Source organism: Ovis canadensis, chromosome 5 (genome assembly GCF_042477335.2).
Source record: "Ovis canadensis isolate MfBH-ARS-UI-01 breed Bighorn chromosome 5, ARS-UI_OviCan_v2, whole genome shotgun sequence".
NCBI lineage: Eukaryota > Metazoa > Chordata > Mammalia > Artiodactyla > Bovidae > Ovis > Ovis canadensis.
In genome coordinates, this window is record NC_091249.1 from 29,844,013 (window position 1) to 29,860,447 (window position 16,435).

The 16,435-nt window shown below is 51.6% G+C and overlaps 1 protein-coding gene and 1 pseudogene across 1 annotated transcript in view; both read right to left on the minus strand.

Annotated features, from left to right (window-relative positions):
* Positions 1-16,435, minus strand: part of MYO1F (myosin IF) — a 37,310-nt gene that overhangs the window by 8,326 nt on the left and 12,549 nt on the right. Inside the window, exons 7-19 of the mRNA XM_069591288.1 lie at positions 15,250-15,381; positions 14,966-15,100; positions 14,567-14,699; positions 14,150-14,346; positions 12,380-12,460; positions 12,214-12,300; positions 11,146-11,232; positions 10,512-10,679; positions 8,815-8,900; positions 6,190-6,271; positions 4,552-4,658; positions 3,967-4,065; positions 3,549-3,693 (exon numbers count right to left, since the gene is read on the minus strand). Of these exons, the coding sequence (XP_069447389.1) occupies positions 3,549-3,693; positions 3,967-4,065; positions 4,552-4,658; positions 6,190-6,271; positions 8,815-8,900; positions 10,512-10,679; positions 11,146-11,232; positions 12,214-12,300; positions 12,380-12,460; positions 14,150-14,346; positions 14,567-14,699; positions 14,966-15,100; positions 15,250-15,381 (1,539 nt within the window). The remainder of the gene's footprint in view (positions 1-3,548; positions 3,694-3,966; positions 4,066-4,551; positions 4,659-6,189; positions 6,272-8,814; positions 8,901-10,511; positions 10,680-11,145; positions 11,233-12,213; positions 12,301-12,379; positions 12,461-14,149; positions 14,347-14,566; positions 14,700-14,965; positions 15,101-15,249; positions 15,382-16,435) is intronic.
* Positions 13,463-13,535, minus strand: LOC138441907 (small nucleolar RNA SNORA70; annotated as a pseudogene).

The window sequence follows — 16,435 nt, forward strand, 5'->3', positions numbered from 1 at the left end:
GCCTGGAGAATCCCATGGACAAAGGAGCCTGGTGGGCTACAGTCCATGGGGTCACAAAGAGTTGGACATGACTGAGCATAAGCACAAGCCTTCAGAAACGTGAGAAAATAAATTTTTACTAGGTTTAAGCCAGCCAGTTTGTGGTACTCTCTTACAGCATCCCTGGGAAGCTTGGGATAATGGGTCGCCAATAGATGTATAAAACATTTGAGGCATTTTGAATTCATGATTACAAGAAACAAGACCCAACTCTAAATAAGCGCATCTGTAGTTGGGAAAGCTCAAACTCCATTAATTAACTTAATTCTTTGATCAATTTTTGAGAAACCACAGTTAAACTGTTTCCATTTTACTAAAATTATTTTCATTAGGATTAGTTTGTTTGTTTTGGTTTTTTCCTGTGCAAATTTTTAGTCTGTTTTTGTTCCTTATGAGACTTTCCACCAGGGACCTCCCCAGTGGTCCAGTGGTTAAGAGTCTACCTGCCAATGCAGGGGGTGTGGGTTTGATCCCTGGTTGGAGAACTAGGATCCGACATGCTGCAGCGTGGGGCCAAAAATTAAATAAACTAAAGTTTAAAAACTTTCCCACCAAGCTTTTACCTTTATGAGCTTCATTATTTCCAGCTAGTTCACCTTTCCCCCCTCAAAAGGTGCAGAGCGCAATTTTGGTCAAAATTTGATTTTACCTTCTGTTGTCTTAGCCAGTGCTAGCATTCTTTTTATACTGCAGCCATGAAGTTAAAAGACACTTGCTCCTTGGAAGAAAAGCTATGACAAACTTAGACAGCATATTGAAAATCAGAGCTATTACTTTGCTGCAAAAGTCCATATAGTCAAGGCTATGGTTCTTCCAGGAGTCATGTACGGATGTGAGAGTTGGACCATAAAGAAGGCTGAGCACTAAAGAACTTTTGAACTGTGGTGCTGGAGAAGACTCTTGAGAGTCTCTTGGACAGCAAGGAGATCCAACCAGTCAATCCTAAAGGAAATCAGTCCTGGGCGTTCATTGGAAAGACTGATGTTGAAGCTGAAACTCCAATACTTTGGCCACCTGATGGGAAGACCTGACTCATTGGAAACAACCCTGATGCTGGGAAAGATTGAAGGCAGGAGGAGAAGGGGATGCCAGAGGATGAGATATTGGATGGCATCACTGATTCTATGGACATGAGTCTGAGCAAACAAACTCTGGGAGTTGGTGATGGCAAGAAGGCCTGGTGTGCTGCAGTTCATGGGGTCACAAAGAATTGGATGCAACTGAACTGAACTGAGCATTCTTTGGTCTTTCTGTGTGTGTGTGTGTCAATTTTTATCTTTTCCTTTCAGAGTCATATATTCCAATTTGCCCGTAACCAGCAAGATGGATTCTCTTTCTCTCTCTCGCCCTCTCATTTTCCTCTTTTTTTCTAGCCCTCCCTCTCTCTTCTCTTTCTTATGTATTAACACTTAAATTCTTCCAAGTGCAGTTTTAGCCTCAGACAGTTTTGGTTTGTACTGTTTACTGGAGTGGGTAGCCATTCCCTTCGACCCAGGGATCAAAGCCAGGTCTCACTGCTTTGTAGGCAGATTCCTTACCATCTGGGCCACCAGAGCAGCCCAAGTTTCTATCACTAACAACATCTATTTTGAATGTGATTCTACACTGTTTTTATTCTTTGGAGCAAAGTACATCCATAGTGAAAAGCTCTAGGAGGAAGATGCCAACATATCCGGGGGATGAAGAATCTGGACCGTCCATGAAAGACTGTTGTTGTAGCTATGGAATCTCTAGAGCCTCCACCCCACTGTGTTATGTTCTTGCTTTGCTGAGAGAACAGTTACTTGTAAGTTACAGTAACATTAAGGGAATCATGCAGACAATCCCCTGGTTGTATTCATAAAGTCCTTGGGAGGCTATGGAGCAGGTGACATGATTATGCACGTGATGGGCACCCAGCTGGGCCTGGCCCATACCCCCAGCACACCTTGCCCCCGTGCTCCAGCTTCTCTGGAACCTAAGATTCCTTTGGAAGTCTGGTGAACCAGCCCAGTTCACTGAGATGGGCATCCCTCTGTGTACTTTCCAGTCCTCGCACCAAAGCAGGTGGCCGGACAGGCCCTTAGGGGCTTCTTCACCTTGCTTTCTTTTTGTTATTCTTGTCACTGTTGCTTTTTAAAAAACTTGCCCCCTCCCAGCTTTATTGAGCTATAACTGACATACAGCACTGTATAAGTTTACGGTGTACACATATATGTTGATCTGATATACATATTATGTTGCAAAATGATTACCACTATAGGTTAGCTAACGCTTCTGTCCTGTCACATAATTACCACATAATTATCATGTCTTTCTTGTGGCAAGACAATTGAAGATCTACTCCCTAAGCAAATTTCCAGTATTTAATGCGCTGTGCTTAGTCACTCAGTCATGTCCGACTCTGCGATGCCATGGACTATAGCCTGCCTGGCTCCTCTGTCCCTGGGGATTCTCCAGGCAAGAATACTGGAGTGGGTTGCTATGACGTCTTCCAGGGGATCTTCCCAATCCAGGGATCGAACCTAGGTCTCACATTGCAGGCAGATTCTTTACCATCTAAGCCACCAGGGAAGCCCCCTGTATATAATACAGCCAGCCTTAATTACCACACTGCCCTGTACATTAGATCCCTAGAACTTAACTGTCATTGTTGCTTTTGCTCTTGAAAGTAGAGGCAGCATAAAGTTTGGGGTGCTTCCAGCCTTTGATAAAAGGCTAGAAACTGATGACAGTGTGCTAGAAGGATTATTTCTATATTGGAGGGTGTGAAATGAGGTTTGTTTTATAACAAGAAAATTGCCACTTTGGGACTTCCCTGGCATTCCAGTGGTTAAGAATCTGCACTTCCATTGCAGGGTGCATGGGTTCGATCCCTGATCAGGGCACTAAGATTCTGCATGCTGTGCAGCGTAGCCAAAGAATACATAAAAATAAACTAAGAAAATTGCCACTTTGACCTGAATCTCTGGTCCAGGTACTCATGAATGAAGGAATGAAATAAGAAAAGAGAGAGAAAACAGGACAAGAGGAAGGAAGGCAAAGGAAGGAATGAAGATGATAGATGGGGATGGAGGAAAGAACAAAGAAAGGAAAGGACAAAAAGACATTCTGGTCCCTTCCAAGGGGCTACCACCGCAGGTGGATATGTGTTTCTCTAGCAGCTTCCTGGCCCCAAGGACCCTCTAGCTATTTTTTTTTTTTTTTTGCCATGCCCAATGGCATGAAGGATCCTAGTTACTCTACTAGGGATCAAACCTGCACCCGCTGCATTGGAAGCTCAGCGTCTTAACCACTGAACCACCAGGGAAGTCCCACTAATTTAGTTTTCCTGAGCACTGTGCCTCGGACTTCCCATTTTGTTTAATTCTCACGTTGATCCTGCAGGGTGACTAGGACTCTCCGCAATTTCCAAATGGAGAAACCGAGGCTTGAGGGTGGCGGGGAGGAAACGTGCCCACGGCCATCCAGGCGCCTGAAGAACAGGACCGTGCAAGTGATGCTGGTGTCTGTCTCTCCCACACACTTACGGACTCAGGGTTCTTAACGAAGACCTTGGTGCTCCCCATCTGGTACTGGTCCGGCTCCATGTTGACTGCCCGCAGCAAGTGCTGGACCCCCTGACGCTCATCCCCGCGCCAATACGGCCACGTCTCGGGGGTCAGAATGGCGTACCTGAAGCCAGGGCGGGGGAGAGTCTGAGCGGCCGGTGGGGCTGCGGGGAGGGTGGGCGGAGCGACTGGAGAGGGCAGGGGGCGGGGCAGTTGGTGGGGGCGGGGCGGGGCCGTGGGGCGGCGGGGCGGGGCCGTGGGGCGGCGGGGCGGGGCCGTGGGGCGGCGGGGCGGGGCCGTGGGGCGGCGGGGCGGGGCCGTGGGGCGGCGGGGCGGGGCCGTGGGGCGGCGGGGCGGGGCCGGCGGGAGGTGGGTGAGTGTGGCAGGGATGCCTTACCTCTGCAGGAATTTGGCGAACTGGCGGCGGTAGGCGAAGCCCGCGCGGCGCACCCTGATGTTCTCCTTCAGGCCCAGGTACTCCACCTGGTGCTTGACCCTGGGGAGAGGGCAGCCTGAGTCCCCTGGTGGCGGCCTCACCGCTCCGGGGCTGTCTGGATTCATGCTGGGAGCAGTTTAGGGGGTGAGTTCTGAGGTCTAGGGAGGGGGTTCAGTGCTGGTCCAGGGGTCCACTTTGGAGTTAGTTCTGTCACTGGGGGCCTGGGTTCTAGGGGGAGGGGTCGGTGTTTGCTGAGTGGTCAGTTTTAGGAACAATTCTAGGGGTGGGTTCTGGGGTCTGGGGAATGAGGAGGACTGTATTATTAGTTCCACGGACAGTCTGGGATCCTCCCTGGGACCTCGGTCAGTGCTAGGTGTAACCCCGGGGCCCTGAGGGGTTTTGCGCTTGTCCTAGGGGTTAGCCTGGATGAGACCTGTGATGGATTCCATGACCCTGGGTGGCGGGGGAGGTTTGCGAGGGAGGGTCAGTCTCGGGGACAGGCAGTGTGGACTGGCTGAGATGGGGCGGGGCGGGGGGCGGCGTCACCTGTTCTCCTCCCAGTCACGGGGCCTCTTGGTCTCATTGGGCTTGATGCACCGGATGTAGTGGGGCGTGCATCTCTTCAGCGTGGACACCAAGTCATTCGCTTGTTTCTAAGGTGGGGAGAGAAGATGGGGATGGGGGGCACGGATGGGACCCTCTGGCCCCTCTGTCTTCGCATTCTGAATACAGCCCCAAGAGACCCAGACATGCTGCATGGGAACGTGGGCGTGGCACCTGATGGACCCAGGCATCCCTGGTCCCCATGTGGCTCTGTTACCACGTACCATATGGGGTTCATATCCTGTGTGTGTACCTGATCCTTGAACCCCAAACCAGGAGCGCTCATGTCTGCCGCACTCGCTGCTTAGCCAGGCGCAGAGTAAGTGCTCAGCGAAGGTTTGTTGATGGAATAGCTGAGCACGTGGGAGCACACACTTCCTGGTTATTTCTGCCTGTCCTTTGGGGCACAGATGTTTTAAAAGCAGAGAATCACACGTGTGTGCCTGAGAGGTAGTCCTGCAGAGAAGACTAGAAAGGACATCGTTCCAAGGGGGAAGACTGGAGGATTGGTAGAAGAGACCCTGGCGTGGATCACAGTTCTGGTCTGCGATCCGGGTCAGTGACTGCACCTCTCTGAGCCTTGGCCTCCCATCTGCCAGGTGGGACTAATCTCCTGTCTGTAAAGTGTCTCGTGTTTGCTGCCAGCACTGAGAAGTGCCCAATATACTGTTATTAAAATATTATTATGATGGTACACCCGTGTTCATAAAAGCACTCTTCACAATAGCCAAAAGGCAAAAACAGCCCAAGTGTCCATCAGTGGAGGAATGGATGAGAAAATATCCATTACATCCACGGTATATTATTCAGCCTTAAAAAGGGAGGAAATTCTGACACATGCATGAACCTTGAAGATATTATGCTCAGTGAAACAAACCGGCCACATAAGTGTCCAATTCCACTTATAGGAAGTCCCCAGAAGAGTTACACCCATAGAGACAGAAAGCAGGATGGCAGGTGCCAGGGGCTGGGGAAGAGGATGGGGAGTTAGAGACTAATGGGGACAAAGTTTCAGTTTGGGAAGGGGAGAAAGTTCTGGAGATCAATGGTGGGGATGTTTGCACAACAATGTGAATATCCTTCATGCCGCTGAGATGTACACTTAAAAATGGTTAAGGCTGAGACGGTAAAGAATCCTCCTGACAATGTAGGAGGTGTGTGTTCAATCCCTGGGTCAGGAAGATCGCCTGGAGAAGGGAATGGTGACCCACTCCAGTATTCTTGCCTGGAGAAGAACCCCATGGACAGGGGAGCCTGGCTGGTGACAGTCCATGGGGTCCCAAAGAATTGAACACAACTGAGCGACTAACCCTTTCACTTTATGTATATTTTACCATAATGAATAAGAAAGTGACAAATGACCAAAAGACCAAAAAAAAAAAAAAATCATTAGGATGATGGCTCATGTCTGGATTTAGGGGGTTAGGAGGACATTAAGGAAGCTGGTCCAAGCTCCCCAACCCCAGCACTGGAAGAAGCCCTTGTTGACTAGAAGATGCCAGAGGGAGGGGCAGAGGCTCTGCGATGGGGAGAGATGGACATAGGAACGACAGAACTGGACCTTTCCCTCCCCGTGCCCACCTTGATCTTGGAACCGGCAGTGCTGGGGCGGCCCTTCTTTTCCACATCCAGCTTCTCGGGAAAAAGCATCCGGAGGAAGGCCCTGGGAGGGGGGAAGAGAAGGAGTTTGGAGGTGCAGGTGAACCTTGGGTGTCCTCCTGGAGGTGGGGCTGTTGAGGTGTCTGGGACCCAGAGATCATGCTGTACGAATGTGGTTCTCCCTGAAGGTTGGTGGGTGTGATGATGAGAACCAGAGGGTGGGTTTCATCCTCTTGGTTCCTTGATTTATTTGTACTGTTACTTTTTTCTCCGTGACTGTCCATGACTTGGGTAGCAAGTAAAAGGAAACAGTTCGACTTAACTGATGTGGCATCTCTGGCATCACAGGTAGGTCCCCTTGGAGGAACCGTCTTACAGGCAGAGGTTTGCACACGCGTGCAGGGAAATACAGACAAGGACCTTGCTGCTGCAGCCCCGTGGGTGATAGCCACAGATGGGCACAACCTCAGTGTCCATCAACAGGGGATTGGTTAAATTCACTTTGGTGAACCTGAGCAGGACCCTTGAGGGGAACTTCCCAAAGACAGACAATTTCTCCTCCTTCCCATGTCCCCTGCCTATTTTCTGTTGGAAAGCTTTAGCCTCCTAGGCCTTCTCTGAAATCCGAAGGCAAATTTAATCAGAAAGGTGAGAAAATACAGAAACAAAGGAACGCAGTCAAGCAGGACAAAATAATGATAGTTTAGCTGTAAAAGAAAGTTAAGGACTTTCAATTCTTCCTCAGTGGGTGTAGAGGGCTTCCGTGGTGGCTCATTGGTAAAGAATCCTCCTGCCAAAGCAGGAGATGAGGGTTCAAGGGTTCAGTCTCTGGAATGGGAAGATTCCCTGGAGAGAGAAAAATGACAACCCACTCCAATATTCTTGCTTGGGAAATCCCATGGACAGAGGAGGCTCAGGGGTTACAGTTCCATGGGGCCGCAAAGAGTTGGACACGACTTGGCGACTAACAACAAAGGGCTATAGATAATATCCTGAGCCATATCCTTAAGCTGTTTTGCAGATACTAAAACCCCTGCCAGGTAGGAGTTAAATAAATTCTGACCACCAGCGTGTAGACCCCAGACCAGCTGGAACCAGGCTGATGATTAAGATTCCTAAAACATCACCCTGTTACCTCACCATCAACTGATCAGAAAATTGTGAAAGGATCACACCCTGTGACCCTTTCTCTCACACTATCTGTAAAGATCCTTCCCTGAAAGCCCTCGGGGAGTTTGGGGTCTTTTGAGTAGAGCTACCTGTTCTTGCTTGGACCTGCAATTAATGCTGTACTTTCCATCACCGCCTCTTAGTGTTGGGAGGTTGACTTTGCAGTGAGCCAGGTGGGCAGGCCTGAGTTTGGTTGGGCAACATTGTTATGTTCATTGTTACATTGCTCTTTGATGAGATCTTCTCCCATCGCTATAATCTAGAATGAGTGGACTGCTTAGTAGATGCAGACTATGTCTTTGCACACGTGCGTGCTCAGTCATGTCCAACTCTTTGCGACCCTATGGACCAGGCTCCTCTGTCCATGGGATTCTCCAGGCAAGAATACTGGAGGGGGTTGCCATTTCCTCCTTCAGGGGATCTTCTCCCCCCCGACCCAGGGATCGAATGCCTGCATCTCCTGCATTGCAGGCGGGTTCCTTTACTGCTGGAGCCACTAGGGAAGCCCACACAAGTGATAGGAATGGGGATTTGACTGCAGTTTTGCATGAGGGATCTTTGTGGGTAATGCACGTTTCAAATTGGATTGTGGTGACGGCTGTACAATTCTGTACATTTATTAAAAATCATTTATAAAAATGGATGCATTTAATGGTATGCAATTTATATCTGAATCGGGCCATTTAAAAATAAGTATATGTGTAGATTCAGTTTTATTGCATGTGGAATAATATTGGACAGTGTTGCTCTAAATCAGTGGCTCCTGAACTTGAATGTACACATGGCTCCTGGGATCTTGTTAAAATGCAGACTCTGAGTCATTCAGTTTACTGTGGAGCCTGAGATTCTCTTTGTATCAGAAGATGCTCATGTTACCATTCTAGAAACCACAATATCAGCACTTTACCAACCACTGTCTTAGAACATTCACCCTGTGCTATATTCCATTTGCTTTCAAATTGTGGTGCTGGAGAAGTCTCCTGAGAGTTCCTTGGACTGCAAGGAGATAAACCAGTCAATCCTAAAGAAAATCAACCCTAAGCATTCACTAGAAGGACTGATCCTGAAGCTGAAGCTCTAATACTTCGGCCACTTGATGCAAAGAGCTGACTCATTGGAAGATACCCTGATGCTGGGAAAGATTGAGGGCAGGAGAAGAGGGTGGCAGAGGATGAGATGGGTGGATAGCACCGACTCAACGGACGTGGATTTGAACAAACTCCAGGAGACAGTGAATGACAGCCTGGCATGCTGCAGTTCATGGGGTCATGAAGAATCGGAAGTGACTGAGCCACTGAACAATAAAATTCACAAGAAACAGGTGCCCCCACAAACTCTATGGAGTGATGGGAGCTCTGGGGAAGGTGAGGTGGTCCCTGGGCCTCCCCCATCCCCACGGGGAGTTGCCCAGAGACCTCCACGCCTCAGACCACTCACTGCTCACTGGTCTGCATCAACTCTATGAGGTCAGAGAAGAGGACATCACGGTTCCTCTCGCAGAAGCCGCTGACATCATAGGAGACCTGGAGGAAGGTGGCATGGGGGGTAGTGAGAATCTGAAGTGATGGATGGGGGATCCCATGGGGGCCCGCTCTGGGGTGAGATGACTGGGCAATGTCTATGGTTCATATTAGGCAGTCGGGAGCAGCATGGACCTGGTTGGGGGGGAGCCTGGAGGTCTCATGCTCAAGGTGAGATTGGAGGGTTAGGACTGCAGTCTGGGTCAGAGGGGAGAGAAGATGGAGGGTTACAGTCCAGACCCGGGGAGGGAGCTGCAGGCTGGATCAGAGGAAGGAGGAGGTGACAGTTATAGCCCAGCTTGGGGAGTGAGGGGCTGTAATCTGGGTAGGGGGGAGCAGTCCCTGGGTGTTTGCTAATTAATTTGGAATCAAAAGGTCACATTGAGCCTCTGTGTTCTGGTCGATTGGGGGCCTGGGGGATTGTGTCAGGAGGGTTATAGCACTGGCTGGAGTTTGGTGGGTGGGTGGGTGGGAGGGGGGTTCAGCCTGGCTTGTAGACTGGGTCTGCCATCCAAGGTGCAGGCTCTCTGTAGTTCTGGTCAGGCTACTCTCAGGATGAGGAGCACGGAGCCTCAGCCCACTTTAGGAATGGTGGGCTGCAGCACAGTCAGGGAACCACTGGGGCTGTTTACTGCCCATGATAAGGTCAGAGAGAGAGTGTGCAGTCTTGTAAACTGGGGAGGGGGACCTTGGCCAGGGTGGGAGGACAGTGGGTTTTTGAAACTTTGGGTAGGGGTCTGTCTGTAGGGGGTCTGTCTGAGGTGGTAGGTTGCAGCATGATCCAGGGGTCTCCAAGTTGGGATCAGAAGAAGGGCGGCCATGTTCTGGGTCAGGGGGACACTGGGGCTTATAACTCAGATTAGGGCTTAGGGGGCTCTGCTGCCTAATTTGGGGTTGATGGGAGGGATTTTGTGTCCTGTAAGGTGTGTGTGGGGAGTGCTCAGTCATTTCGGACGGTAGCCCACTAGGCTCCTCTGTCCGTGGGAATTTCCAGGCAATACTAGAGTGGGTTGCCATCCCCTTCTCCAGGGTATCTTCTCAACCCGGGGATGAAACCCACATCTCTCGCAATGATAGGCAGATTCTTTATCACTGAGCCATCCAAGAAGTCTATAAGGGGCAGGTGTCGCTGTCCTGTTAGTTGGGAGCGCTGTGGCCTTGATGGGGGAGTGGACAGTGGGTTTACCAGCCCTGCTGAAAGGCCATGATAGTGGGGCCGCTAGGCCAGTTCCTGGGGGTCAGTGGGAGGGGGGGATCGTATTTCTGGTCAGTAGGGGGAGGGCTCGAGAAGGGGATCAGTGTTCTTTAGCACTGGCTGATGTCTGGGTAGATTCCTTCTGTTGGAAGATTGGGAGGCTGCAGCGGGAAGAAGCCTCTGGAGGTGTGTGTAGGGGTGTCTGAGGGGCGAGGCCTGACGGGCGGGGTCCGAGGGAGCGGGATCTGATGGGCGGGGTTGGGTCTTAGTGGGAGGAGACCGAGGGGAGGAGTCTGAGGGTCAGGCTAGGTCTGAGGGGGCGTGTCCGAGGGGCGAGGTCTGATGGGTGGGGTGGGGTCTGAGGGGCGGAGTCTGAGGATCCGAGGGGCGGGGTCCGAGGGACGGGGGGCGGGGCGCACCTTGCCCGCGTAGTGGTGGATGACGAAGCCCGCGCTCCAGCTGTTGAAGTGCTCATGGTTGCCCACGGCTGCCTGCAACTTCTGCAGCAGCGTCTGGTCGGCGCCACCGCCCGTGGCGTGCATGGTGGCGCATACGTCGTCCAGGACGCTCATGATGCCTGGGGGGTTCTGTGGGGTGAGGAGGTGGGGAAGGGCTCAGCATGGACTGGCCCCAAACACTTGCCGCTCCTAGGAGGGAGCGGAAGTGATGGGAAGCTCCGATGTGTGGCGATGCTGTGGAAGCTCTCTGGTACAGGATGGGGTGGGGAACCCCATAAAGGATCCGTGCCTCTATCCTTTCCCAAGATGGAGATGAAAGGGGACCTGTCAACTTTGACCCCTCTCTCCCCCGCAGCCTGCCTTGGGGGCGATGTTTATGGAGTGAATAAGTAACAGGTGAGCAGAGTGAATGGACGTGGTGGCTGATGGGTCTCCATCTGCCTAAGGGGGAGCGTGGGTTAGAAGGGTCTATAGGGGCCCAGAACCTCCAGGGTTCTCCCAGCTCTTCCAAGCCCAGCTCAGGGGCACAGTGATTTCCCAAGCCCGGTTCTGACTGGGGCCCAGCGGGAACCCCCAAATCTGGCTCAGCCCTCACCAGCTTGTTTTCGATGAGGTCACAGACGATTTTGTTGTTGAAGTACTGGATGGGGGTCCAGCGGATACCCTCCTGTACGTACTCCTCCTGGGGGTGGCAAAGAGGGCAGGGATGGGACAGGGCATCTGGGCAAAGATGTGAGTGTTTCTAGAATGTTAGCTTCACAAGCATGGGTGGAGGAAGTGTGACAGATGTCCCTCCCATAACTTGTCCTTCCAGTCTCATCACTTAGGACTGTCTCCGATAACAAATCTCATTTCCTGGAGGTCAGATCTTCCCCCTGGGGTCCCAGAATTGAGCCCCAGTTGCCTGAAGTGTGATCTTTTCGTGAATACATCCCATTTGGCTCTTAAAAAAAGAATTCCTTTCAGAGCCTGAAAGCCAGCCGGTGGTTAAGACTCTGCTCTTCCACTGCAGGGCATATGGGTTCAATCCCCAGTGGGAGTCTAAGATCTCACATGCAGTGGGGGGTAGCCAAAAATAAATAAATAATTTTAAAAATCCCTTTGTCGCTTCTTCAATCATCTCCTGGTATTTGCCCTGAATCCTAGTCTCAGGCTCTGCCTCTGCAGGCTGGGTAGAATGAAAATGGCAGGATTTTGTCCATCCCATTCATGGGGGTCTTCTCAGCACTGCAAACAGTGCCTGCTACACAGCAGGTGCTGCTCAGTCGTGTCCGACTCTTTGCAACCCCATGGACTGTAGCCCGCCAGGCTTCTCTGTCCATGGGATTCTCCAGGCAAGAATCCTGGAGTGGGTAGTCATGCTCTCCTCCAGGGGATCTTCCTGACCCTGGCATCAAACCCATGTCTCCTGTACTGGCAGGCAGTTTCTTTACCGTCTGAGCCACCAGGAAGCCCATTGAAGGTTTGAACAAAGAGGCAATGCTCCAGCCCTCATCAGAGCTTTAGAGGTAGAAAACCTCCTGTGAAGAAGGAGCTTGGACATGTCAGTAGAAGGAAGTGCCCATGTGGGGCTGGGGTGTCCTTGGTTGCTTGGCAACCTTCATGGTCCCACACCTCCTCCCCAGTGACCCCTGGCCCTGGCCAGTTGTCTTCCCCTGCCCACCTGTTCAGCCTTCAGAGTGAGTTCAATAAAGATCTGCTGCAGTTTCTCGTTTACAAAGTTGATGCAGAACTGCTCAAAGCCGTTTTTCTGCCAAGGGAGGAAAAGCGTGCCTCACTCAGTGGGCTGATGCTGGAGGCCCCCCTCCCACTGGGCCACAGGGTCATACCTGGAATATCTCAAAGCCGTAGATGTCAAGCACACCGATACTGTACTCCTCCTGGGGCTTCTGCATGGCACGGTTGATGGCCTGTGATGCACAGGGACACTAGGTGAGTGGCTACACAGGCCTGCCACTCTCTTGAAATGCTCTTGTCCCCTCCCACCAGTGTGTCTGCAGCCTTCCCCATCGCTGTGCCTACCCTCACCCCTGTTCATCATTCCTACAAGAAACCAGGTGTTAGGACATTAGGGTTCCTGCCTTGGGAGCTGGCTCTGCCCCTTAACCACTTTGCACCTCTATTTGCTCATCTTTAAAATGGGTTCACAGTAGCATCTCTCTTAGAGGGCTTTTCTTAGGAATTAAATAAATCAATGCATGAAGAACAGATCCATAGCTGGCATGCATTAATTGATATGGAGTGTTGGCTACTACAGTCACAATCCTTTTTTCTTTTTTTGACAGGAAAGTAGGATTTATTGATGTGCATGAGTAAAGAGCGGACTTCCCAGGTGGCGCTAGAATCTGCCTATCAGTGCAAGAGACAGGTTTGATCCCTGTGTTGGGAAGACCTCCTGGAGGAGGAACTGGCAACTCACTCCAGTATTCTTGCCTGGAGAATCCCGTGAACAGAGGAGCCTGGTGGGCTATAGTCCATAGCGTTGCAAAGAGTCAGGCATGACTGAGGCGACTTAGCACGCCCGAGTCAGGAGGGGACAGTGCCCAGGCTCTCATGAGCACAGGGCCCACCATTTGTCCAGGGGGCAGTGATTAGGGCTGTATTTGACCCCGCAGCCATCTGGAATGAGCCGCTTTTCTGCCACCATGTTTCCAAATTCATCCGAATTAAACTTAGTAAATCCTCACTTCTAGGAGATACGGATCTTCTGGCAGCCAGCGAACTTGAACTTGGCCCTGTGGAGGGCCTCAAACATATGCTCCTTATTCTGCAGCTTGGTGCGGATGGCCATCATGACTTGGCCAGGGTGGACCCTGGCCACTGGGCCCTGGGGCTGTCCAAAGGCACCTCACACAGCTGTCTAGAGCCTAGACTGGGGGGCAGCATGTCCATCATGAATGTCCCCTGGAAAGGACTGTCTCCAAGATCCCTTAGGCAACAGGCCACCTACTCTACCAAGGAGGCTGCTGTTTGCAATTACTGCATGTTTAGTCACCGTTCTTGACCTTGACACATCCTGTTCTCATCTACCATCACCTGGTCCATCACTTTGTCCTTCTGACAGCCATGCTCATGGCTCTCTCTAAGGCACCCACCCCTCTCCATTCCAGCAGCCCCCATCTTGGTCCAGGCCTGGACATTTCCAGCAGCCCCTCCTGCTTGGGCTCCATGCAACAGCCAAAGTGAAAGTGAAAGTATTAGCCGCTCAGTCGTGTCCAGCTCTTTGTGGCCCCATAGACTGTAGCCCATCAGGCTCCTCTGTCCATGGGATTCTCTAGGCAAGGATACTGGAGTGCGTTGCCATTCCCTTCTCCAGGGGGTCTTTCCTACCCAGGGATCGAAACCAAATCTCATTCCTTTGCAGGCAGATTCTTTACTGTCTGAGCCACTAGGGAAGCCTACCGATCAGTTTTTAAGGAAGACCTTAAATCTCCCATCAAATCATCTCCTGCCCTGTGTGGTACCTCCCAAAGCTGGGCATTAGCAAGGTCATGACACTCAGGACGCTCCCCCTCCCTCTCTTGGCTGGTCCAAGTCCTGGGCCTGGTGCTGCCCCAGAGCCCCTCTCCCCCTGCCCCTGTCCTCAGAGCCCCACTTGCCTCCACGAGGAAGTCAAAGAGACGGGAGTAGAGCCCCTTGGCCAGAGCATCGCGGGTGTAGGCTGCCTGCTCCACGTTCAGGGTCACGTCGATGGACTCGCTGCGCCCGCCCCAGCGGCTGTCCATCTTGCGGCTGGTCAGTTTCTCCTGCAGCCGCCCGCTGTCAATGCCCAGGAGGTAGGCGGGGAAGGCCAGGACTGCCAGGTGGTGGGGTGGGGAGAAAGGGAGCAGCCGGTCGGGTTCTTGGGCCTCACATGGCGGCTCCCATCTCTCCCCATTTTTGCCCGGTGACATCGATCTTGTCTGCTTAGCTCCTCAGCTTCTGGGGGCCACAACTGGGAGGAAGCAGTTCACACACACACACACACACACACACACACATGCCTCCACCACACCCTCCGCAGCACCCACACTCACGGTCTGCGCTCTCCACCCGGGCATAATTCCCATCTTCGCAGAAGCTGATGTTTCCCAAATGCAAGATGCCCGCCACGAGCTGCAGGACCAGCTCTTGGACGTTGGCCGGGATCCCGATGACTTGCATGGCGCTCTGTAGGCACATGGGGCACAGAGCCTGTGGTGTAAAGCCCGACCTCCAGCCGACCCACGGGTTAGGCTTCAGTGACCACAACACAAATGTGCAGGGCGGGGTGGGGTGGGGGCGGAGGGACGGTCAGGACACCTGGACCCCTCTCCTGGCTTTGTTTGTTTTTTTGCTGTGTGACCTTGGGCAAGACTCTGTCCCTCTCCGGGCCTTGGTTTCCCAATTTGTAACACAAGAAGGTTTCCTGGGGCTGAAATGGCAACGGTGCTCACCAGAGTCTCACTGAAGTCGCTCCGGTCATCGGTGCCGTCCACCTTGTAGGTGTCTGACTGGTTGAGGTAGTAGTAGTAGTCAGGAGTCATGAGCCCTAGGTTCTGCCGCTGCTCCTGAGAGGCCCCTTCCAGCAGCTGGAGGGTGGGTGAAGCTCATTCACATGGTGGTGGATGGGTGCAGCCTTGTAATTCCCGGGTCCTTGCCATCACGGGTTCCCAAACACCAACCCTCCCGTGGGCTCCGGTGAGGCTCCCTCCCAGCCCCACAGCCACCTTCCTTGCACCTGATAGTAGATGTGGAAATTCCTCTCGTTTTCATTCTGCATGACCACGCGGGATTTCTCCAGCAGGAAGTTGGAGATCTTGCCCCCATCTGGCTCCCCACCTCGGCTGAACTGGATCTCAAAGTACTTGCCCTGAACCCAAGAAAGCCACATCAGTCCCCGCCCAGGGGCCCAGGGCTGCAGGTGAGGAAGCACGGGGGATGGGTCTTATGAGCCTTCTTCCCCAAGTGACCTCAAGTAGCTCTTCTCTCCCCAACTTCCACTTACTGTTCTTCTCACCAGCTCCTTCCCTCCAGCCTTTGTCTAAAATGGGTCCTGGGCCAGGAATACCTTTTCCTCCCTCCCTGATGATTCAAGCCCTAACCTGGGGCCTCTAGCCCTGTTGCCATTCCCTTCTGCAGGGAATCTTCCCAACCCAAGAATCGAACCCGAGTCTCCTGCATTGCACGTGGATTCTTTACCGTCTGAGCCAAAACTATATAAAATAAGGGGCTTCCCAGGTAGCACCAGTGGTAAAGAATCTGCCTGCCAATGCAGGAGACATAGGTACCTCGGGTTCGACCCCTGGTCCGATCCAGGGGATTGGAAAGATCCGCTGGAGAAGGAAGTGGCAACCCACTCCAGTATTCTTGCCTGGGAAATCCTACGGACAGAGGAGCCTGGCAAGCTACAGTCCATGGGGTTGCAAAAGAGCTGGACACCACTGAGCACAACAGCAGCAATAGAATAAAATAAAATAAAATAGAATTACATGTTCTTGTGGTTCATCCATGTTTTGCTGTACATTAGTAGTCCAAAAACACAGACTGTGTGATTCTATTTATATGAAATTCTAAAACTGCTGAAACTAATCTATGGTGCAAAAAAAAAAAAAAAATTAGAGTGACTTCTTCTTGGGTAAGGTAGAAGTAGAAGTTGACTAGAAAGAGACAAGAGGAGACTTTCTGCAGAGATGGTGATATTCTGTATACCGATCGGAGTGTTGGTTGCATGGGTGTATGCACTCGTCTAAATTAATGAATAGTCCCCTTTAGATTTACATATTTTGCTGTATGCAAATTTAACTTTAAAAGAAATGATAGAGAACTGCAAATTTATATTGGACTGATTAATCGTCTGCATGCTTAAGTGTCTGAAGGAAAGTTATGATGTTATAGTTTACAGTGCATAAAAAAAGTGGATCGAT